Below are 24,928 nucleotides of genomic sequence, written 5' to 3' on the forward strand. Positions count from 1 at the left end.
TAGTCTTGTGTTTTACCAGAATTTAAACATTCTCTCATTGTTGGATATTTAATGTTTTCAGTGCTAATCCAATATAGAAAATATCTTTTATGTACAACTTTTTCCTTTCTTTGACCAGAAGTTCCCGAGAGTAGGATTGAAAGTCATGAGATTCCAACAGTTAAGTATTGCTTTTGCAACTTAACTGAGGTTTTAAAAATTAAGAATTTTTTTTTCTCATTAATTCTGGTTTGAGAAGTTCAGGGCTGGTATAGCGGCTGTCTGTAACAATATCTTAAATATCCTAGGCTACATCCAGATTTATCTTTCATCAATCTTAGAGGATAGTTTTCATCTTTTTAGTCATGATATGGTTGTTTTATCTCTTTGAATCTACATTCCAGGGAGGATAAAAAGGTATCACACTTCTTGATGTCTTATCAGGGGAGAAAACTATTACAAGAAATCCTCAACTTACACATTATTTGCCAGAATTATGATATTTTCTACTTAGAATGAAGGCTGGGAAATGTAATTATTGGTGAGCACATTGTCACTCCTACCAAAAATGGTTCTGTTAGACAAGTGTTGAGTAGGCAGCCAGCAGTGTCTACCATGAAGAGTTTAGATTTCCAACTAATAACCACAAGTAGCCTTGTAATAGACTCATGTTCTTTGCTATTTGATCTTTACTGGGTAAGGCTAGGGACTGATTTATTAATAGTAAAGGTCTAAAGTGGCAGTTATTGTTGTAACTAATGTGTAACTTTTCCATGGCTAGTGGCTGAGTATGTATTTATGGTCACTACTCTGGTGGCTCAGATGGTAAAGCGTCTGTCTACAATGTGGGAGACCTGGGTTCGATCCCTGGATCGGGAAGATCCCCTGGAGAAGGGAATGGCAATCCACTCCAGTACTATTGCCTGGAAGACCCCATGGACAGAGGAGCCTGGTAGGCTACAGTCCATGGGGTTGCAAAGAGTCGGACACGACTGAGCGACTTCACTCACACAGAATTAACATTCCTGAGGACTAGAAACAAAAAAGGCAATTTTGCGTGTACAGAAGACAAGTGGTATACGAAATTATTTTAATGCTGTTATACCTCTGTTTTCCAGCAAGTTGTAGGTCTATAATATTTAGCTGAAAACTTATTTTTGTAATAACTTAACTTGGCATAAGGATATTTTTCAGGAATACAGAAACAAGATATTTTAAGTCACAAATATATTTAGGCAGACTACCAATATAGCTGAAGGGTTTATCAAGTCTTTAACAAATAAAAGTATCTTCTGATGTTAATGAGAAATTGAAGAGGAAAATTTTTCCAACTCTTTGACACAGAAATGTTTCAAGTTCATTGAGAAATTACACATTTTAAATACAGAATTTAGAGGTAATTATTTTGAAAATAACAGCTACCATACAGTAGTTTAATCAGGGCTGTGGGGGTATGGACCAGATAAATTGGATTGCACCTATTTTTTTTTTTTCATATAAAGATTCATTACTTCTTTTGGTCAGGAAGACATTATGCATTCATTAAATTGTTTGTACTTTTATTGTACACATTTTTTTTAAGGTAAGATTATTTCATCTGTGTCTCTTAGCAGAATAAGTCAATTAGAGACTGAACTAGATGAAAAGTGGTTTAAGTTACCAGTTTTACCATCTGGGGACAAAAATAATAAAAATGTGTTAGAAACTGAGAAAGATGAGTATAGCAGTATATAGTAGACAAGCAGCCCAAATGGACCAAGACAGGTTCTGATGACATCTCCAGGCTTAAGTTCCTTTATAGAGGTTTGGCTAGTAGACAAGGGTTCAACTGTCATCATGGTTAGTATAGGCCACTGACTATAGTTTATAAAAAATAGTTTATAAAGCTACCTCACAGTTTGTCATTCATACAGTATGTTTACTTTTGAAACATACATCTGCTCTTCAAGACAGGTTTACTGTTCACTTAGGGCTGTTGATGACTATAATTAAAATATAAAGTTGTACAGAAAGATACCAAAAAAAAACTTTACTGTGGGATTAATCTACTGTACAATTTCCTTACAGCTTTCAAGTCTTTTGGATATACTCAGTCATGTATATTTATAATATATTTTATATATTGCATGTGTAGTATCCTCTAAGAAAACAAAAACTTTCTCTCTTAAGACCAATTAACATCATTCCATGTAGTACATACAGCTCTATTTCATCCTTTTTACTGGCTGCACATCCTTGTTTGCCAGTACAAATCAAGTGCCATCAATGAATATAATCAAATAGTGAAAATCCTTATACATACAATGAACATTTAGGTTGGTTCCACTTCTTGGCTATTGTTAATAATGCTGCAGTGGACATGGGAGTGCAAATAACTCTTCAACATCCTGATTTAAATTATTTGTAATAAATACTCTCTCAAGTGGGATTGCTGGAATATATAGTAGTTCTACTTATAAATTTTTGTGTAATTTTTATACTCTCTTCCACAGTGGCTGTATCATTTTAACATTCCCACTGAGAGTGCACAAGGGTTCCAATTTCTTCATATCCTTGCCAACACATATTTTCTGGTTTGGGTTTTTTTTAATGGCCATCCTAATTGCTGTGGGGTAGTAACTAATGGTGGTTTTGATATGCATTTCCCTCATTAGTCAGGATACTTAGCATCTTCATATACCTGTGTATGGTATAAGGGTCTATTTCCATTCTTTTGCATGGGGATTATTCAGTTTTCCCAGTACCATTTCTTGAAGATATGCTATTAATTTTTTCTACTATTTTGCTTTATTTGATTTTCTACAAGTCTTGAAAAGGCCTTCTCTACTACAAGATCATAAAACCTCATATTGTCTTTAGCACCTCATGGTTTTATTGTTTTAAATGTAACCCTTTGTCTTTCCCTCCCCCTACAGAAAAGAGAAAATTCAGTATTCCCATACTGTTTCTTGTATAACCTAACTTTTGCCTCACCTCTACCAAGACAGGCTTATATTTTGGCTACAAGTGGTGGCACTAATGGTAAAGAATCTGCTTGCCAGTGCAGGAAACACAAGAGATGCAGGTTCAGTCCGTAGATTGGGAAGATCCACTGGAGAAGGAAATGGCACCCAACTCCAATATTCTTTCCTGGAGAATTCTGTAGACAGAGGACGCTGGCGGGCTACAGTCCATGGGGTCGCAAAGAGTCAGGCACAACTGAGCACACACACACAATAAAATACACAAAAGGGAGACTGAACAATACAAGGAATTTATTATAAAAGTCCAAAGGTATAGTAGTTCCAGGATTGGTTAATTCAAGAGCACAATTCAGGTGCTTTCTGTCTGCTATCCTCAGTACGATAGCTTTCATCTCCATGCTTGTCCTTTCATGATCATCAGATGAAAGAAGAGATAAGATATACACTAGATGAGCACTGACCTCAACCCACAGAAGCTTATGGGCCCATGAATACTGGTGTGACTATCGATTCATCCACCCTTCTGCCCTTGGGGAAGACTAAAAGTAAGGGGAAAAAATAGAGATGTTAGAATCTTCACCAGCACTTCCACATGTGGAGAGAGAAACGGAAAGTCAAGACTGTAACAGGAGTAAGTATAACATTTCCTTCCTCAAATACTATTATTCTTTGGCTCTGGGGTCACTGAATTCACATCTGTATCCGACTTTATCTAGATTATATTTTACTTTATTACATTAATGTAGCTTTCAAGAACTGAATTATATGAAAGTAAAGTTTTAAAGCAATTTAGGCAGTTAAATATATCACACACACAACACACAATGTATATAATGAAATCCTTATACATGCATAAAAACTCTTAGTAATAAATTATAAGCAATAAGACAAAGTTTAGTGTACTATTTGCTCTTTTAATAACTAAAATTCATAAACCAAAATTTGTTCATTTTTACACAAATGATTCTGATTGGTGCATACTTTTCATTACACTAATTTACCAAACCCTGAGTTTTGCTTCTCCATTTCTGGTTAAATATGTATCACTCTAAGCAAATAAAAATGTTTAAATAAGGGTCCTGCATTGGTGTTTAGTTATTTGAAATTAGGTTTTCATTCTGAATAGTTTCAGTAAAGTATATGTTATAGTAGAATGTCTCTACCTGCTTTAAGGTCTATCTTAAATTGATAAAATACAACCTTCCTCCTGCTTAAGAGTGCATCTTTCATTATACAAGTTAGCAAATAGCTTATATCAGTACAAATGTCCAACAATGTAATTAAATCATTGCCATCTGAAATACTTTATACAGGAATAATTTATCTCTTTACACTAGTAAATCCTTGCATTTCAGTAGGTTCTATAGCTTCTGTATCATCACTTGAAATTTACCTAAAAAGGAAAACATGAAAATCATTTTGATTTCAGGTAAAAGGTAAACATGTCTAAACATCCATTTTCTGCTGTATTTAATAAGTTGTTTCAATCAAGAAACTTGCTATATCAAATGACTTCGCACTATTTGACAGTCAGTTTCATTTTTCTCATGATTATCTTGTTTGTGAATGAGTGCCTTTGTTTCTCTGATTTCTATATTTTATGTATTTCATTTCTAATTACTATGAATAGAAAGGAAATACAGTGATGCTCAAGCCAATTCTTGGTTAGTAGCTGTGGTGAAGAGAGTTTTGAAAAGGAGTTTAGTGATGACTAGTTGGCTTTATCTAGTTTTAAATAATAGATGTATTTGAGAAAATTTTAAAAAATCTTCAACATTATAAGGAAACTTGCTATCTTAAAATTTTCCTTTAAAATTAAGTCACCCTTTAAGTTGTCTTATAAATTTACATTTCCTTAGCACATTTTCTTAAATCATTGTCTATTATGAATTTAAAAACCATTGACTATAAATATAAGTATGCTACATATTACTACATTGTGTTAAAACTGACAAAATGAAATGGTTTTAGCATTTTAAATGTCCTCTAAGTAACAAAAACAGGAAACAAATACCACCAGACCTGATAAATAACTGCTAAAAACATTTGTTAAGAAATATGAAGTCAACTTACAGGCAGGCATTGAAGATACTTCAGCTGTTACAATACTTTTTATCCCCAAGTTTGATAAGCCACCTCTGATTAAGCCACATGTAAATGCTAAATACTAAAAGGAACAAAAGTATAAAAAGTATTAAGGATTTACTAAGACAGTAAAGGTATTGATAAATATGACATTTAGTTAAACCTTGATGTTAATAAGTCACTTATTTGGAAAAGCTGTATAATAATTTTTCAAATTATTATAAATTCTTACTAGATTTCCCAGCTCCTTGGCAACTAAACATGGACACATGACTTAAGTTCATCCAACTCACTGGTCTAGTCCATGACCCTGAATCTACGAGTGACAGAAACAAGCCGGAAAGAGGTTAGAATTAGTTCTAGAGACAGCAAAGGTGGTTTGTTTCTACCGTCAGTGCTGCTTGAAGGATTCTAACTAGACTCTCCTTGTGGAGTGACCTGGCTGCTTTAACTTCCCATGGTGTCTTTTTTCCCCTCTTTAATTTTGGCCACACCATGTTGACCGCTTGTGGGATCACAGTTCCCTGACCAGGGACTGAACCTGGGCCACAGCAAATCCTAACTACTAAACCACCAGGAGATTTCCCTAACCATGGTTCTTGCCTGTTTTCTGAGCCTTCCCAACAATTCTGTAAGCTAACTAATATGATTCCATTCAATCAAGATTGGTTTCTGCTTTCTACAACCAAGAATCTTGACTTGTTCAAGACGTATAGCCTGCCACAACAAAGACTTATCCAGTTTAAAGGATCAAAGTGCCAATGTTGACAAACTCTGCTAAGGAAACAAGGAAATGGGACTAAGCCATAGCAGAGACAGCACAAAAATGAGAACCAAAAAACCAAATAGTCCAAGGTATTTTATCCTCTAGATTTTTGTATTGCATGATATTCAACAATATGTATGAATAATAAATTATTTTATAATATACATAAATGGGTACTGATAGTTAATCAGATATGGAATCATGAAATTATAAACTGGGGGAGAACTTAGAGATTATTTATAATATATTGTTACACTCAGTTTTATTAATAAGGAAACTAAGGTCCAGAGGGGATCTGTAAGTTGTGGAGTTAGCTTAAAATCTAGATTTATTTGGTCCCAAGTTCATACTCTTCCCACTACACTAAAACTGCCTTTGTGTTAGATAATTTAGGTGTGGACAAATTATACAGATAAAAAGCAGCTTTTATATACTGTCCAATGTATTTTAATCATTTCAAAGGAACCCTTATATTAAAACTTGTCAGCTTTTCTGTAATACATCTGGCCTATTTATTGATTCCTACTTGAGACTGAAAAAAAAATAGAGGAAACCCTGAAATGCACATATGCTTAATACAAAACATATTCTTAGAAACAAATATTAACTATACTAAAAAAATTTTTTATTTACTGATGGATAAATATGAACTCTGAGGTGAATAATTTTGTATAGCTAATACCAGTTTTTTAAGCTTGAGTATCTTTTCTGATGTATCCGTACTATATTTGAGAATCTTATCATCTACCTTTTTAATGGCATTTAAACTAGAGTTTCTTGAATTGGTCATCATAAGCCTACTTAGTTACAAGTTAAACTATTTCAATATGATAAATATCTTTCTATTTCATAGAGCAGTATTTAGGCAAAAGGAACAATTTAAAAACATTTTGAATTCAAGTCTGTGATTAGCATTGTATTTTTCCCTACATTTCTACTTGTTTCATAATAAAAAAACCAATCTTTTATTCCATTAAATACCTTTGATGCATGTTCTAAATATTGTTTTCCTGCAGACATTTGAGTAAGCAGGCGAAATTTGTTGTCCTGAAGTACATAGATGCCCTGTCCCAAAAATAGAAAAACATCCAAAGTCAATATAATCTGTACTCTTCCCTTCATAACAATTTAAGAATTTTTAGAAGTTATTAAAACGCTCCCTTCCATTGGTCAAATTTTCTTTATACAAAGAAGTGTTGCAGTGTTCAAGTTGAAGAGTTGTTCATCATTTATAACACTAATATTTACTGAATGCTTTAAAGATAATGAAGATACAAAGATACATAAAACAGTTCCTATCCTTAAAGAATTCAGTCTAGTGTGAAAGAAAAATACATTCTAGGTGAAATTAGCAGCTATATATAATTAACTCATACCTAGAAAGCCAATAATCAGTCACTTTTCCCTGTAAGTATTTCAAGTACTTCTAGGTTAAGGCTGATGTTATCTGAAAAAATGAATTTTACTGGTAGCTAAGAGATAACATTATTTTCATTTTTTATACTTCAGTAAATGCCAAATATATTCTAAATATCGCCTAGAATTTTACAAAATAAGTCAATTTTTGCATAATCTCTCAGGCAACCTATTAACTTTTAGATTAACAATATTTTAAGAATAAAAAATACAATGGCAACTAAACCGGCAAGAATTACAATGAGACTTCAGGAATTACTTGAAAGACAGAAATGTGATATATCTGTGGTTCTGCATATTATCACCACTAAGTAATAATAATGAAAGAACCAAGTCCTAAAACTGTTATCATTCTGATATTTGCTACTTTTAAAAACTTAAAATTTTATTGAGAGAAAGGGACAGCTGTCATTATAGATAACTGCCCTTGTCTTTATTCACTATACCCTATTAGAGAAAAAAAATGATGTTTTACTAACGTAGAAACATTCCTAAGTTTCTGAGAAATTAAGTTTTATATAACAAGTAAATCACTAAAATAGGACATTTACATTAAGATAAAGGACTTTAAAAACTAGGCCTTAATTTATCTAAATACCTGATGATTTGTCCTTAGATTGTCGATTTGTTTCTTGAATACTGTAGTCCAGAAATCTTTACAAATGAACTTCATGATATCTAACTCATCCTTGAACCTTGCAGTATCTTTTGTAAACCTAAAAAGATCAACTAGAAGTAATACAGTACTTTTCATCCCGAGAAAGCAGGAAGGGCAAATTATTCACTAATTTCCAAATGCCACAATAGCACTGAACATTTACTGACAGTCATAAAGTGATAAGCACCAAGCAAAGTAGTTCCCACTTCAATGAATTCACATTCTGTTATATAATGATGGGGCTAAAATTAGTCTAACAGTAAGCAATTTTAGGTACAGCTGACATTTTTTTTAAAAAAGCTGAGCATGATCATGGTACTGTTATATAAAATATGAAAGAAAGAGAGGTCGCTGAGTCGTGTCCAACTCCTTGTGGCCCATGGACTGTAGCCTGCCAGACTCCTCTGTCCAAGGGATTTTCCAGGCAAGAATACTGGAGTGGGTTGCCATTTCCTTCTCTAGGGGATCTTCCCAATCCAGGGATCGAACCCAGGTCTCCTTCATTGCAGGTGGATTCCTTACCACCTGAGCCACGAAGGAAGATCAGGAAAATATGAGTTCAGTTATTTCAGATAGTGAGAAAGGAATACTAGAAGAAATTGACCTGTAAGTTTGAAGATGATCACATGCATAAGCAGAGACTAAGGTACGCATTTAAACCATATTCCATTTAGGATAAAGAATCTACTAGCTTAAGTAGGAAATGCAACAAGATTTTAGATAGTTGTTTCAGCACACCAAAGTTTTGAGGAAAAAAATTTAAAGCAAATACATATTTTCTTCAAAGTCTGAAACATGAAAGTTGGATAACTGACTTAAAATAGCATCAGACCTAAGAGGAAATTTCAATCTGTGAATAAAGAACAGAGAATAAATAAAATTTAGGAATTAAAATGAAAGTATCTCAAGTTTTATTCAATCTTTTGAAATGGATCATCTTTGTTCATAACCTACCTGGAAGAAAATTTTCAAATCCATACTGCTCACCTTTCTATCAATCCTTGTCCCACTCGAAACCCCATGTTTTCCAGTTTAGTTATACAGCGTCCATTTTCCTATTTAAAAAAAATAATAGTTTTGAATAATTTTAGAATGCCAGAATGTAAATATTTCACTGAAACATTGTGAGAAAAAGTGAATTACAGGTCACATTTGAATTTTCTTAATCATTTTCATAAGGCAGTAAGATAAACAGAGAACTGTTACTACTTTTCAGAAATGCCAAAGCCTCTTCCCAATTACTTTTCCTGCTTTCCCTGGCTTTTTCCATTTTCAACTATTCTTTCCGATATAAAACAGGTCAAGGTATTGCCTTTGACTTTTTTCTGTCATTCCCTTTGTGCTGTCACTAACTTCTCAGTTCTGCTTCAAAATGTTTCTTAGAGTCAGCCAAGCTTTCTATTTCCTAGTGTATCTTAGTTGGTGACCCCCCATCCTATTTCTGGAATCATGCAATTGCTTCACTCTTCCTTTGACAACCTCATCCACTCTTAAGGCTTTAAATAAAACCTATGTCAAAGACTCTCAAAATTCTCTGGATGACCTACAAAGCCCTATACAATCCAGACTTCTGTGCCTCTCTAACCTCACCTCCTCTTCTTCACTCACTCCATCCAGCTTCACTGATTTCCTTGCTGTCCTTAAACATGCCAGGCAGGCTCTAGGCAGCTCTCCATCTAGAAACTCACATGACCACCTCACTGGCTTTAGGTCTTCACTCACATGTCATCATCTCAATGAGGCTAATTTCAGTCTTTTAAAACAACAGTATCATTCCACTTCAGAAACTACCTAATGATTCCCAAAGTGTGTCCCAAGACTAGCAACATCAGCATCACATGGGAACCTGCAAAACTACAAATTCTGTAACCCCAGCCCCAATTCAGTGACTCAGAAACTGCAGGTATGGATCAGTAACCTGTGTTTCAAGAAGCCCTCCAAAAGTGATTCTGATGCTCTGATTTCTCTGCCTAATTTGTCTCCAAGGAACTTCTTTCACCATTTAACCTAATATACATTTTACTAATTTTATACTGTTCATGTTCCTCCATCCCCACCTAGTAGAATACAGCAACAAGAGGGCAAGAAGTTTTATATATTTTGAAGCCTTTGTCTTCCATTAACACCACAGGCCTCGTTATCTGCTGAAACTTCTACTAAGTACTCCACTAACAGGGATAACTACTAAATCTTTAGTACAGATTTTAGCAGACACAATCATCTAGTGGTCCCACTGTGTGCGTGCTCAGTTGTGTCCAACTCTTTGCGACCCCGTTGACTGTTGCTCATCAGGCTCCTCTGTCTGGGATTCTCCAGGCAAGGATACTGGAGTGGGCTGCCATGCCCTCCTCCAGGGGATCTTCCCAACCCAGAGATCGAAGCCAGGTCAGATCGAAGCCATGTCTCCTGCGTCTCTTGGGTTGCAGGTGGGTTCTTTACCACTAGCGCCACCTGGGAAGCCCTGAGGTCCCACAGGCCCCTTAAATATGGCATGTTCAAAATGATACTATCTTAGCATCCTCAGCTTGCTCTGCCTCCAAAATTCTTTAACCTCATTAATGGCACCACCATCTATCTAGTTACTACGACCAGACAACTTCCATTTCCTTCACCTCTGTGCTGCCAAGCCTACACGCACACTGCAGTCCTGTGGGGCCTATCATGTACGTGCTTTTCCAAATTGATCTTCTCTCCTGACTGCTTAAATTAGCTCTTAACCTTTCTCTCCTGGTCTTCAGTTAGAGCCTTCCAACTGATCTCCTTGTCTCTCTAGTTTTTTCTCCTTTGATTTATTTTCTGTATTTATGGTATAGACTTTCTAAAAACCAAATCGTGTTGTTTCTCCACTGGACCATACAGCACCACTCTGTTAATTTCCACACCCATTTCCAAACATGCTCAGGTAGAATGACCTGTAAATCATGATGCTCTTTGTGAAACAATCTACTCTTTGTACAATCACCCAGGAATATATTGATAAGCAGGAAATATGCTTATATGCAGACATTCTCAAATCTTAACTATGAATCACATGAACTTTTGAATTAAGCCCTAGGAAAACCTTCTGATGTTGCTACCTGTTCATTCACTTTGGCATCTGTGAGTGCTCACCAGTAAGTACCAAATTTTTAAGAAAAACTTAGGAATATTTTATCCATTAATGTAAAAAAAATTATTCCCAATAAATTGCTAAATGTCCAGTTATTCAATTATTAGATTTAATACCTCTTTGGTGCAGTTGGAAAATTATTGATTTGAAGTATGAGAACATTAGTCTTTTCCTTGATTTCACTTACACTTACGACTTCATGTCTAAAAAGATATATAAAGACCATCCCTGGATGATAGAATTATGTCTTTCATTTACATTTATTATGAAAAACTGGAGGCACACTCAAAGTAGAGATGTTAACAAACCCTCATACACCAAGATGCTAGTATGGATTCTAATCATCGAGCCTACTACATAACTTTTTAAAGATATTTTTTGCTTATATGCACTTATAATTTTTTCCCCACCATACACAAACTGCAATAGGAAAAGAAAGTTATTTTTAATGATTCAAAACTTTTGGATTTCCTTTCTCTTATAGGACTAGCACATCTCTCAAAATTATCAGTCACGATTAGAACAACTGGTTTTGTTTTAGTTTGGCTAACCCATTGAGCGGGGGAAAAGGATTTTTAAAAAAGGTTTTCCTGGACAAGAGCTGAAAGAGGGAAAGAAGGTAGGAGAGTAGAATGAAGCAAGCTGATGCATATGTGGTGGGGCAGGGAGCAGGGATTTTATGATAAAAGAGTAAAAGAGGTGTGTTACTAATTATTCTCTGGGGAAAAGGATTTAAGGAACGCTAACTCAACACAAACACAAATGTCTGCTATTAAGCACTAGCACTTAGCACAGATGCTAAACATTAACTACTGGTTGTTAATGATGTTAAAGTCAAAAGTTTGTAATTTGGAAAAAATCTCTTACTACTGATGGATCTGAATAATAGACTTTGTGGGATTCCCTGGTGGTTCTGTGGTTAGGACTGCTGAGGGCGTGAGTTCAGTCTGGGAACTAAGATCCTGCATGCTGCAAGGTGTGGCCAAAAAAAAAAAGGATAAAATTTGCTTTATTTCCAATATTCTTCCTGATGTCTTCCTATTAATGTCTCTAATGCATAATTAATACCAAAGACTGAATGTATCTCCCCAAAATTCGTATGTTGAAATCCTAACCCCCAGATGGTATTAGGAGGTAGGGGCCTTGGGAGATGATTCTGTCTTGAGGGTGGAGCCCTCAAGAAAAGCATTAGTGTCCTTATAAAAGATACCCCAGAGAGCTAGCTAGTCCCCTTTCACCACGTGAGCACACAGCCAAAACACATCTATCTATAAACCAGGAGGAGGCTTTCACCAGACACTTAATTTTCTGGTGCCTTGACTGTACTTCCCAGCCTTCAAAACTGTGAGAAATGAATTTCTGTTGTTTATAAATCACTTTGGCATCTTTGTTACAGCCCCCTAAAACAGAGAGTATCCTGCTTATAGTTCACAAACTGACAGTACCTCTTCCTGGATGTCCTAAGGTGCCACAAATTCAACCAGTCCAAAATAATTCAGTATCTTCACCTCTTCTCTATTCCTTCTCCATCCAACCCAGTGGCTCAAGCTAAACACCTGGGGATAATTTTCAATTCTCATTCCTATACCTAATCAAATCTTAGAGATTCAGCCTCCTCTCTCAAACCATTCTCTTCTCTTCTCTTTATCCAGATCTTCTTCATCTCCTGCCTGGACTCCTCCAGTAATGGAGCTGCTCACTACAAGAGCTTCCCTCTCCAGTCCAAAGGCTACTTTTATCTTTCTGAAATGCAAATAGACTGTATCATTCTTTTTAAAAATCCTCCACTGAGAAGGTCCATGTTTTTAATCATAACAAGGTTCTTTCTAGCTTTAGGTTTCAATACTTTTCACTCTCCACCTATTCAATCTAGTCACAGTGAATGCTCATATTCACTCGTAAATATGTAGGTATATTATAATACTCATAAATATGTAGACATATTTAAATACTCTACACCTTTCATTCCACTTTGACTTTACGTTTGCCTAGGATGCTTGTCCTGCCCTTACTTTCTACCCCTCTTTATCAACAGCATTATAGAAACTAGAGCTTCTGACCTAAGCGACTTTAGAATACTTTATATATGAAATCCTACAACTCCATTATTTCATACCACCCAATACTGTTAATTATTCATTGAACCCACATTCCCCAATGAGGCAGGGACTTCATCTTATTAATCTAACAGTGTCAGGCCCACAATACACTTAACATATTTTCTAAATGAATCAATTAGTGTGAATGAAGACTCACATACATTAGAAGTAACCTCCAGGAGGATGGGGCCATTGTTTCCTTCATTACTATATCCCCAGCGACCAGCTCTGACATATAATGCACACTAAATTTTTTTACGTTGTGTCTCCTAATCATAGTAACACATGCAAAGTTTCCTTTGCTTCGACCTCAAATCCCATTAACCTTCTTTCTCTGAGTTTCCTGGAGTGTTAGTGAGGGTTAGGGATGTGGATGGAGGGACAGGATTCTCAGGCTAGGAGAGGTCTGTCCAGTGGACAGCTGGGCAGTGCTGGAAGTGACAGTGGAATTAAGTCGGGGTGCCAACATCAGCAGTTAACTCTGCCGCAAATCAGGGCAGGGGCAACACATGGAAGGGACAAAACTAAGAAAATCTGTGGCCTGCCAGACACAGATACAGGACTGGACAAAAAGATAGCATAGACTAGAAAATACGAAAGAGACAAGAATGCAAGACTGGACAGCTGACAGGTTCTAAGACTTAGGATACCTGAAGGTGGACCAATTTGTCTACACTTCGGGAGGCGACGCGTGGCATGCGACGGGACAGGGGTTGAAGGAAAGAGCTGAGTGGAAACAAGGAGTGTCAGGGCGTGTGGCAGCACTCACCACCTCCCCCTGCTCCGCGGACTTGTACACTCCAGACACCATCTCGTTATGCAGAAGCAAAAACAACGCCTCGTCCGCCATTTCCTGCTTATTCTTCCAAGCTCGAGGTTTCGGCTCCCGTTTGGGTCCGGCTTGGGGATTCTGGATAGCGCCCCAACTGCTTGGACAGCTACGCGGCCGGCTCAGTCCGAGGCCAGGCCCTCGTTGCTAGGAGACCAGGAATCCACGCCGGTTCCTAAAGGCTGGTAACGGAGCGAGTCTGGTCCCGGGGCGAGCTCACCCCAGGGCCACTCAGCCCTACGGCTGAACGGGAGAGTCTGACAGCAACGGGAACCAAACCCAGCCGGCGGAGACCCGATCCGGCCCCTAGGCGGGGAGGTGAAAAAAACAACATCCGGTCCCCTCTACCCCGGCATTCCGCCAGCTCTATGGTCGCAGAGTTGCTTGTCCGGGGTGAACCACTGGCGCTGATAGGAGGAAGGATTTTTCGTGTGCTAAGTGGGGAAGTTGGTAAGATAAGAGAAGAGCTCCCGCTGCCATCTCTGTTAATTCGTTTTGTTAGAACTGACAACGTTGTCTAATAGTTTCATTAAAAGCTTCCACTTCTGCTATATGCTCCTAAATATGAAAAGTTGTAAGGAGTGAATAAATCGTAAGTTTTCAGGCTATAAATTTTAGGTTGGTGATGGACAGGGAAGCCTGACGTGCTGCAGTGCATGGGGTCGCAGAGTCAGACACGACTGAGGAGTGAACTAAACATAAATTTTAGGTATATTGAGAAATTATCCCAATCCATTTTGGATAAGCCTAGGTATAAGATTTAGAGCCATTTTGGCTGCCAGGAAGTTTACTGGGAGTAAGGGACAGGGTGGATGGAATAACAAAAGAACAGGGAAATTTTAATCAGAAAATGCAAATAAAATCAGAAATGCGACGTCACTGTGGGATGGAGTTCATATAAGAATCTATGGTGGATATGGGACAACTGCTGCACACGTGCAAATACAAATGTTAGATCATATGCACATTTCAAAGTTGGCAAACTTTGGCTTAAACGTGTCGCTGCGCCTATGATTAGTTCTTTTCTTAGTAACTTACAGAGATTTTTTGCCCAATGAATTCATTGCTTCCCTCAAAAGTAATGCTGAGTTTCTCAAATTGTTAACCTTTCAACTCTTCATATCCTTTCATAAAATTTAAGACCATGTACCATAATTAGAATTGAGGTGGGTTTGTTTTTAAACATGTCCCTTCTAACGTTTCAGTTTTTTCAACCACCACAAAAACAAGCATATGTTTCAACCCTTTCAAAAAGGACTAATTTTGAAGAGTATTTTGTAATCTTAATCTTGATTTTTCCAGCACTAAAATTTCCCATTTGTGAAATCAGGTCCTTTATGTCCAATTGTATTCTCCCTCATCACCACCAGCAAGGTCAAAGATTAGGCAAAAAATTGGTGTCTTACTAAGGGCAATTTCTCAAACCACAATAACGGTGTCTCCGGATACTCTGGAGACTAGAGGGGAAACTAATACTTATTGAGAATTACTAAATGTTGGACGTGGCATTCTACTGATTAACCCCCGTAAATGAGACTTCAATTTCCCCAGGATGATAGTAATAGATTCTAAGGAAGTAGGACTAGATCCTACCTTTTTGGCTGACTCTAAAAGCATCTTCCCATGGAAACACTGTTACACTTCGTGGCACTATTACCACACTAACATTCCAAGTACTACCTACTACACAGTATTGTGATAAGGATCAATGAGACTAAGCATGCTCACAATCAGTTCAGTTCAGTCACTCAGTCGTGTTTGACTCTTTGCGACCCCATGGACTGCAGCATGCCAGGCCTCCCTGTGCATCACCAACTCAAGGAGTTTACTCAAACTCATGTCCATTGAGTTGGTGAAGCCATCCAACCATCTCTTCTGCCTTCAATCTTTCCCAGCATCAGGGTCTTTGCAAATGAGTCAGTTCTTTACATCAGGTGGCCACAGTATTGGAGTTTCAGCATCAGTCCTTCCAATGAATATTCAGGACTGATTTCCTTTAGGATGGACTAGTTGGATCTCCTTGCAGTCCAAGGGACTCTCAAGAGTCTTCTCCAACACCACAGTTCAAAAGCATCAATTCTTTGAGGCTCAGCTTTCTTTATAGTCCAACTCTCACATCCATACATGACTACTGGAAAAACCGTAGCTTTCACTAGATGGACCTTTGTTGGGATAGTAGTGTCTCTGCTTTTTAATATGCTGTCTAGGTTGGGCATAACTTTTCTTCCAAGGAGTCTTAATTTCATGGCTGCAGTCACCATCTGCAGTGATTGCTCACAATCAGAACCATGTAATTTGTTTTTTTTTCCATACCACAGCTGCAAGCAGTTTAGTTCTCCAACCAGGGATCAAACCTGAGCCCCCTGCAGTGGAAGTTCAGGGGTCTTAACCACTGCACCACCAAAGAAGTCCCAGAATCATTTAGTTATTTATCAAGACTCATCCTTCTTGGCTTCCCAGGTGGTGCTAGTGGTAAAGAACCTGCCTGCCAGGAGATCCTCCTGCAGGAGATCCCTGGATCAGGAAGACTCCCTGGAGGAGGGACCAGCAATCCACTCCAGTATTCTTGCCTGGAGAGTCCCATGGACAGAGGAGCCTGAGGCTATAGGCCAAAGAGTTGCAAAGGCATGACTGAGCACACACACATCCTTTTTACCCAGCTTTACGTTTTCTTTTTTTGTATAGCACTTAACCCATTTCTACCACGTTTTATAATTTACTTATGCTTTTATCTGTCTCATTTTTCCCATCGCCAAACTCCTTGTGGGCAGGTATCTGTATTGTACACTGACTATCCAAGTGCATGGCACATAGTAGGCATTTCATAAGTATCTGTCGAATGCATAAGTACAGGAAGCATCTTTGCTCCCTGAGAAGCGTACAAACTTCGTGGAAGCAGAAACCACAGCTATCTGGTTCCAGGATTTTTCCAGAGTCCAAGTTAACAGATCAAGAATTTTAAGGATTGTTATATGAATCTAATAGTAACTCGGATTAAATACTGCTGGCCCGCTAAGCTTAGTGCAAGGATGCCTGGCTAACGAGTGAAGGATAACACAAAAATTATCCCTAATATTGTTCCTCAGAACCCATTTTAAACCAACCAGCTGCAGCCTAGCTGTAGAGGCTAATACCCGTTATCGTCACTTTTTTTAGTACAGCCCTGCACATGATCTGATCATTATTTTTGTAGTACAGTCTGGCACTGGTCTGATCATAGAATGATTCTGGACCGGCGTGATTTAGGACAGTTACATTATCTCCAGACTCAATTTCCTTATCAGTAATAACAAGCCTGAATAACAAGCTTATTCAAGCCTTTGGCTTGTGGGGGATAATGTATGTAAAGTGTTTCACAGAGTACAAAATAATTGTTAGCTATTAGGAGGAATGACTTTTCTTTCACTCTCTTCCCTCCGCTCTTTTAAGGTTTAACCTAATCAAGAGAAGTCTGCGCCCCTCCCACCGACTCTCTGAGCATGCGCACCAACGGAATGGCCGCACCCTTTCCTAATCAAATCATTTACCGCGGAAAGACGGGGAAATAGACTCGCCTGAACCCTACTCTGAGGGTATCAGGTGGTAAAATGATAAGAGGCACGTTCTCTACAGGTTAAAAGGGCCAGGAAGACCCCGCTCTCCTCACCAGAAGAGCTGGGCCGAGAACCCACGTCTCCGAGGACCCAGGTACTCAAACCCGCCCCAGCTCTGCGCTAGAAGCGGAGCCCAGCCACCCGCAGCTAATTGGGGAAGGAGGAGACCCCTGCCTCACTTTTCATTGGCCCAGAGTCACAAAGGCCGGCAGTTTCTCCCCCTTCCGGTTGCTGAGTGGTTGAGGCCGAAATACAACTCCTTTTGCCATTGGCTGAACCCAGCTGTCAGTCTTCTGGCGTCTTGCGGCGCGACACAGGCAGGCGCGGCCTATAGAGCAGTCTCGAAGCCTGCTGCAGGGAGAAGATGGCGGTCGCAGTGAGAACTTTGCAGGAGCAGCTAGAAAAGGCCAAAGAGAGCCTAAAGAATGTGGATGAGAATATTCGCAAGCTCACCGGGCGGGATCCGAATGACGTGAGGTAAGGAGTGGATGGGAAATGCTGGCTACCAGAGGCGGCCGTGAAGCCGGGGTGAATTGGGGGCGGGGAGGGCGGTCAGCCCTGAGAAGACTGGAACATCGAGGCCTGTTCGCGGGCAGCCGTGGGACCCTGTCCTCGGTGAGGTGGGAATTTCCAAGGCCTTCAGCGTTAAGTCCTGGGTCTTGGGTGCGTGAGGAAGGAGAGCGGAGCCTGGGTGCGCCGGGATGGTCTCCGGTCCTGTGGGAAGGCCGGGACTGCCGATTCCCGCCCTCGGCCCCGCAGGCCCGGAACTGCAGCACAAAGCCTTCCTCCTTCGCGGGCCACCCGATTCAGGGCTGGCCCTGGGACCTTCCGGGGACGCGGTCCGCTGCCTCACCCTCCGGCTCTTGCCCACGTGCAACTTTCTTTGGGTTGGTGAAATTTGAACCTGACTCAGGCCTGTTAACGTGTAGTGGTGTTACGATAAATACAATTTTGTGAAACTGGTCTTGGGAAAACGAGGAAGTTAGTAAAGTGCTTCTTGACGTGTTTCGGGTTTGAAACCGTCATCTTAAAACTTTTCTGTTTATTTTCTCTTGATGGTGAACTGCACCCGTTGAAGTGTTTGGGGCTGTTAGAAACGATTGTTGGACTGATTTGTAAATTATTTTGTAGGCCCATCCAAGCCAGATTGCTCGCCCTTTCTGGTCCTGGTGGAGGTAGAGGACGTGGTAGTTTATTGCTGAGGTAAGATTTCCTTAAAATTTAATCTATTGGTACTGTACTAAATTAATGAATCGGTTTAAACAAATTTCTTGCTAGAGCCAGTGTTAAGAAAAGTTTGATTTGAAGCTGTGATTAGCTGTAGTTCTCTGTATAGTTAATTTACATTTACAGCTAGAGATTGAAGAATACAGTAACTATATCAGTTATGTGCAAACTTAATATATTCTCATAGATCTAAAAGAAATGCTATAAGAACATCCATCTTGAAGTAAATGTCCATTTGAGGTTACTTTATTTGGAAGAGGAGTTTTTAATAACAGCAACTAAATTATCTTCTTAAATAGAAATAACCATTTTTCTTAATTTTCATGTGCTTTATGTTGGACATTTTTATTGCAGGCGTGGATTCTCAGATAGTGGAGGAGGACCCCCAGCCAAACAGAGAGACCTTGAAGGGGCAGTCAGTAGGTATGTTGGAGGACAAGATTCTGGAAGCATACTTTATTTTATGAGGTAGAATATAAATATTTAATATGGTTGAATTGAGTTGTATTAGGATTGAGTAGTATATCACTTACTCTGAGTCTTTTCACTTGGTATTTGACTGAACTGAGATAGCCAGTATCCCTCAAAACTCAGTTCTTCATGGCAGTAACAGAAATCTTAGCACATGGAGAAGGAAATGGCAACCCACTCCAGTATTCTTGCCTGGAAAAGTCCATGGACAGAGGAGCCTGGCAGGCTGCAGTCCATGGGGTTACATGACTGAGCATGCATGCATGATAGAGATTGGAGGGAGATGGGTTGGTAGCAGTAAACTGGTAGAACTAAAAAAAGAAAGCACAGTAAAGGTCAGGAGAAAGATAAGATGGAGGAGATTGTCTGTCTGTGTTACTTTCCTGTCTTACACTACAAAAGCTTAACTGCGTTGAGAGCTGCTGCTGCTGCTGCTGCTAAGTCACTTCAGTCGTGTCTGACTCTGTGCAGCCCCATAAACGGCAGCCCATCAGGTTCCCCGGTCTCTGAGATTCTCCAGGCAGGAACACTGGAGTGGGTTGCCATATCCTTCTCCAATGCAAAAGTGAAAATGAAGCTGCTTAGTTGTGTTTAATTCTTAGCGACCCCGTAGACTGCAGCCTACCAGGCTCCTCCGCCCATGGGATTTTCCAGGCAAGAGTACTGGAGTGGGCTGCCATTGCCTTCTCCCAGGTTGAGACCTATAGGAGATCAAAGTTTGACTTGGCCTTTTAAAATTCCCTTTCCTATGTCAGGCTGGGAGGGGAGCGTCGGACTCGACGAGAATCACGCCAAGAAAGCGACCCAGAGGACGATGATGTTAAGAAGGTAATTGAAATTAAAAGAACTTCATAGAGGGTGAATATAGTATTTTCACCTGACTACATTTAGTAGAGTGCTACCTGTATGTTAGTTAAATTACTGAGATTTCTTTTCTCCTGCAGCCAGCTTTGCAGTCTTCAGTTGTAGCTACCTCCAAAGAGCGTACACGGAGAGACCTTATCCAGGATCAAAATATGGATGAAAAGGGAAAGCAAAGGTATCTTAAGTATCTTTCTGGATGAAAACAACTCTTGTTAAATAATGCAATTTTAAGAAAATTTTAGGAATTGTTCAAGTGTCTATACTGTGCTTCTTTTAGGACATGGCAGGTTTAAATGAAGTAGAATGTTTTGAAACTAGATTTTGTTTTTCTTTTCTTTAGGAATCGGCGAATATTTGGCTTGTTGATGGGCACCCTTCAGAAATTTAAACAAGAGTCCACTGTTGCTACCGAAAGGGTATTTATGCAGTTTTTCTTTTGCTTCCTTTATTAACCTGTCAAAGTAGTTGATTATGTGTTAAATGTTTAAAAAAAACTTAAGATTTAATTGCAAAATTCACAAAGTGAACTGATATTTCCTAAGGAGGGAAAAAGATTTAATTGCCAGCCTAAAATGAAGCTAAGGAAAAACTTAAAACTTTCTTAAGTTGTTATTAACTGGTTCTTTCTGAGGTGCTGTTAAGTAACTTAGTGAACTTTTCTTTTTTGTTCAGTGAGCCTAATTTGACTCAGGAGAACCTGGATTCAGATTTCAGCTCTATAGCAATCTCATTTTCAGGTCTTGGGCAAGTCTCTCCATGTCTTCAGGCCTTACAGTACTTTCTTTCAAACAGCAAGTTGAACTTGTTAATCATTGTAATTTATTAAGTAATTATAATTTCTAAAACACACTCAGGTACTCTAGAAGCAGAAGCATAAATTATATTCCCTGCTCTCCAGAGTTTATTTGTCCTATTTGCGAAAGTTTTTATTTTACTGAAGCTACAAAATTGTGTCCTTGGAGTTGAATACCAAGTTACTGCTTCTCAGAGGAGAAGGGAGATAGCAATTCAGTTATAGGAAGTTAATAAAGTTATTTCAGAGAGTGACTAGTTGTCTGTTCTAGGATGTCACTTGTCTCCAATTTTTTGCTTTGGAAAGAGTACCTGAAAATAACCTATAAAGACAGTACTCTTCTCCTTCAGGTGAACTTTCAGGTTATTTCATATATTGTGTTGGAATGGAATAGTAACTGATATTACAGCTAGTAGCTTTAAAATTTTTACATGAAAAGGCTTCAGTCCCCATTTCCTGAAAAGGAAACTGCAGTCTGCTTCAGATGCCAAGTTTGAATTAGCTGGTGTCCTGAATTACAGGTGTGACACCTGTTTGCAGGCATCAGTAAAGTTGCAGTGTTTCACATCAGGGTGCATAATAAGCTTTTAAAGGTTATTGTTTATTCTTAGCAAAAGAGACGCCAGGAAATTGAACAAAAACTTGAAGTGCAGGCAGAAGAAGAAAGAAAACAGGTTGAAAATGAGAGGAGAGAACTGTTTGAAGAGAGACGTGCTAAACAGACAGAACTGCGGCTTTTGGAACAGAAGGTTGAGCTTGCGCAGCTGGTGAGTATATTTTGGAATTCTAAGATTGGTAATCCTTGATGTTGACAAAAGCACTAACCTTTTACCTTTTCTTTAGCAAGAAGAATGGAATGAGCATAATGCCAAGATAATTAAATATATCAGAACTAAAACAAAGCCCCATTTGTTCTATATTCCTGGAAGAATGTGTCCTGCTACCCAAAAATTAATAGAGGAGTCTCAGAGGAAAATGAATGGTAAGTGTAAAGAGGAGGCCCCTTGAAATTTCCTTAATGGGTAAGGTAACAGACTCATACATACATACATACTTATTTCTTTCATGTAGCAGTCGGAACTCGTTAATGTTTTAGAACGATATTCTTAAGGTGCTAATGTGTTCAGAGTACAGGATCATTTGTTTCATGACAGATGTTAGATACAGGAAACTTAACATATTAGGTGGTGCTTAACGCACGTTTGTTTCTAAAGCATTTGTGTGAACTGACTTCTTTTTTTGCTTGATATTCTTAGTAGCCAGGTTCAAATGCTGATGAATCAAGAAAAAGGTGAAGATTGATGTAGTCTATAGAGGAAGTATATACATGGAAGGGTAGATACTACTAAGATTGTGATTAGCTCACTTGTCTCTCTGGGATCAGAAAAATTAATTCATGATATGATACTATGAAACTGATTGTTTAAAAGAAGTTTTGTTCTTTTTCATTTAGACTGCAGTAAAATAGCAAGATTGTCCTGTTTTTCCATCGGTTAGATAATGTGTAGTTTTGTCTGTTACTGATTTCTTAAAGTGTTTAGGTTTCCAGTGTGCTTTTGTCATATCAGTTTGGAATTACTTACTTGACATAATCAGTCTTGTTATCTCTTTACAAAAAAGACATTTAGATAAAACACCAATGACATTTTGTGACCAGATGTCAAATTGTGACTTTGAATTTTTTAAATCTTAGTAAATTTTACACATGTAAATTTTTATTCTTTAGCTTTATTTGAAGGTAGACGCATCGAATTTGCAGAACAAATAAATAAAATGGAGGCTAGGCCTAGAAGACAATCAATGAAGGAAAAAGAGCATCAGGTGGTGGTGCGTAATGAAGAACAGAAGTCGGAACAAGAAGAGGGTAAGGTGGCTCAGCGAGAGGAAGAGTTGGAGGAGACAGGTAATCAGCACAATGATGTAGAAATAGAGGAAGCAGGAGAGGACGAGGAAAAGGAAATTGGTATAGTTCATAGTGATGCAGAGAAGGAACAGGAGGAGGAGGAACAAAAACAGGAAATGGAAGTAAAGATGGAGGAGGAAACTGAGGTAAGGGAAAGTGAGAAGCAGCAGGATAGTCAGCCTGAAGAAGTTATGGATGTGCTAGAGATGGTTGAGAGTGTCAAAAATGTAATTGCTGAGCAGGAGGTAATGGAAATCAATCAAGTTGAAAGCATAGAACCTTCAGAAAATGAAACTAGCAAAGAATTGGAGCCAGAAATGGAATTTGAAGTTGAGCCAGATAAAGAATGTAAATCTGTTTCTCCTGCAAAAGAGAATGTTAGTACTCTAGAAATGGAAAATGAGCCTGAGGAAAAAGAAGAAAAAGAATCTGAGCCCCAACCTGAGCCTATGGCTCAACCTCAGTCCCTGCCTCAGCCCCAGCCCCAATCTCAATCCCAGTCTCAGCCCCAACAAGTACTCCAGCCCCAGCCTCTCTCTCAGCCTGAGACTTTGCCGTTGGCTGTTTCACAGCCACCACCTCAGGTTATTCAGGAGCAAGGGCATTTACCACCTGAGAGGAAGGAGTTTCTTGTAGAATCTGTAAAACTCACTGAGGTGACAGAGCCAGTGCTGATGGTACATTCAGAGAGCAAGAACAAAACTAAAACGAGGAGCAGAAGTAGAGGTCGAGCTAGAAATAAAACAAGCAAGAGCAGAAGTCGAAGCAGTAGCAGCAGCAGCTCTAGTAGCAGTTCAACCAGTAGCAGCAGTGGAAGCAGTTCCAGCAGTGGCAGTAGCAGTAGTCGAAGTAGTTCCAGCAGCAGCTCCAGTACAAGTGGCAGCAGCAGTCGAGACAGTAGCAGCAGCACGACTAGCAGTAGTGAGAGTAGGAGTCGGAGTCGGGGCCGGGGGCATAACCGAGATAGAAAGCACAGGAGGAGCGTGGATCGGAAGCGGAGGGATGCTGCAGGACTAGAGAGAAGTCACAAGTCTTCCAAAGGAGGTAGTGGTAGAGATGCAAAAGGATCGAAGGATAAGAATTCCCGGTCTGACAGAAAGAGGTCTATGTCAGAGAGTAGTCGATCAGGCAAAAGATCTTCAAGAAGTGAAAGAGACCGAAAATCAGACAGGAAAGACAAGAGGCGTTAATGGAAGAAGCCAGGCTTGCTTAGCCTATTCTTTGCAGCAGAAGATTTCTTGATGAGTTAAAAGGATTACCTTTCCTTGTAAGGAGAATGCTGCCTTAAGAATTGCATGTTGTAAAAAATTTTTTGGAAAATACAGACTGTTTGTTTACCAGACATTCTTGTACTTTTGCATAATTTTGTAAGAGTTATTTATCAAAATTATGTGAGGTTCCAAAATATGTAAAAACAATAATAATAAAAAAAGATTAACATCCCTTGTCATCTTTTTTAAATATCCTATACTCTTCAGTAAGAGTCTGTATATTTTAATAGGTAAATCTTTAAGTCTGTTCCCTTCTGTATCATACATTGCTTTTGTAGAAATAAATGTGCATTTGTTTCATTAGCTTTGGGATGTCCTTGTTGACGCTTGTATAATAAATACCCTCTTGATAACAATTTCAGCTTTTATCACTAGATACTAAACGTGATTAGAATGTTTTTGAAGGTTTCATCACTTATTTGCCTTAGACAATTATTTTGAGTTGTCAAAGATCTTTCCAGCTTTGATGGGAACATAGATTGTTCTCCTTCAAAATCACTTAGCACATTTTTCTAATCTCCCTTGTTATTTTGATCTAAGCATTTCCCCATTTTTCCTGTTTTCTCATATTTAAACCATATATTTGGTAGATAAAACAGTGGCTGGCATTTTCTTTATGATTATGGGAGCATCTTTTGTCTCCCATGGTTACTTCTGTGATACAGCATATACATCTGTTAAAGAAAATAATTACTTTCTACGGGAAGGAGGTAGAAAAGTATTTTCTAAAACTTGGATTTTAAGTTTGTGGTCTTGTCCTAACTTTTGTGTTGGCCCTATCTGAAACATGCCAATATGTGTTTTCAAGAATTTTTGTTTAAGTATTTGTGTGAAAGTTTACAAAATGAAGGAACTTCATCTACACTTGAATCTGTAAGCAAGATAACACGCAAGTGGTACCA

The 24,928-nt window shown here is 38.6% G+C and overlaps 2 protein-coding genes across 3 annotated transcripts; one reads left to right on the forward strand and one right to left on the reverse strand.

Moving 5' to 3' along the window:
- Nucleotides 1-3,848: 3,848 nt before the first annotated feature.
- TRAPPC6B (trafficking protein particle complex subunit 6B) lies at nt 3,849-14,177 on the reverse strand. Of its 2 annotated transcripts, none has more exons than XM_052659564.1 (6): nt 13,845-14,177; nt 8,855-8,922; nt 7,808-7,925; nt 6,775-6,858; nt 5,016-5,109; nt 3,849-4,335 (listed from the first exon to the last, which is right to left on the reverse strand). In XM_052659564.1, the coding sequence occupies exons 1-6, from the start codon at nt 13,923-13,925 to the stop codon at nt 4,304-4,306; spliced, it is 477 nt and encodes a 158-aa protein (XP_052515524.1). In that variant the 5' UTR covers nt 13,926-14,177; the 3' UTR covers nt 3,849-4,303. The 2 variants fall into 2 exon arrangements, with proteins under 2 accessions (XP_052515524.1, XP_052515525.1); XM_052659565.1 differs by having other exon boundaries at nt 13,726-13,858.
- A 3,684-nt stretch (nt 14,178-17,861) lies between these two features.
- PNN (pinin, desmosome associated protein) lies at nt 17,862-24,188 on the forward strand. Its single transcript, XM_052659735.1, has 9 exons — nt 17,862-17,974; nt 18,629-18,700; nt 19,079-19,147; nt 19,951-20,023; nt 20,140-20,234; nt 20,400-20,475; nt 21,464-21,619; nt 21,696-21,834; nt 22,579-24,188. The coding sequence occupies exons 1-9, from the start codon at nt 17,862-17,864 to the stop codon at nt 23,943-23,945; spliced, it is 2,160 nt and encodes a 719-aa protein (XP_052515695.1). The 3' UTR covers nt 23,946-24,188.
- Nucleotides 24,189-24,928: the final 740 nt, after the last annotated feature.

Source organism: Budorcas taxicolor, chromosome 21 (genome assembly GCF_023091745.1).
Source record: "Budorcas taxicolor isolate Tak-1 chromosome 21, Takin1.1, whole genome shotgun sequence".
NCBI classification, from domain to species: Eukaryota; Metazoa; Chordata; class Mammalia; order Artiodactyla; family Bovidae; genus Budorcas; species Budorcas taxicolor.

What these genes read in the sequence shown, in the direction of transcription:
- TRAPPC6B (XM_052659564.1), bottom strand. Translation starts at nt 13,925, where the DNA reads ATGGCGGACGAGGCGTTGTTTTTGCTTCTGCATAACGAGATGGTGTCT. An exon ending in ATTTAGAACATGCATCAAAG is followed by an intron (nt 5,110 to 6,774) that starts GTATTTAATGGA and finishes TGTTCCTTTTAG; the next exon opens with TATTTAGCATTTACATGTGG. An exon ending in AGTATCTTCAATGCCTGCCT is followed by an intron (nt 4,336 to 5,015) that starts GTAAGTTGACTT and finishes TTTCCTTTTTAG; the next exon opens with GTAAATTTCAAGTGATGATA.
- PNN (XM_052659735.1), top strand. Translation starts at nt 17,862, where the DNA reads ATGGCGGTCGCAGTGAGAACTTTGCAGGAGCAGCTAGAAAAGGCCAAA. An exon ending in CTTGAAGGGGCAGTCAGTAG is followed by an intron (nt 19,148 to 19,950) that starts GTATGTTGGAGG and finishes TTCCTATGTCAG; the next exon opens with GCTGGGAGGGGAGCGTCGGA. An exon ending in AGGTTGAGCTTGCGCAGCTG is followed by an intron (nt 21,620 to 21,695) that starts GTGAGTATATTT and finishes CCTTTTCTTTAG; the next exon opens with CAAGAAGAATGGAATGAGCA.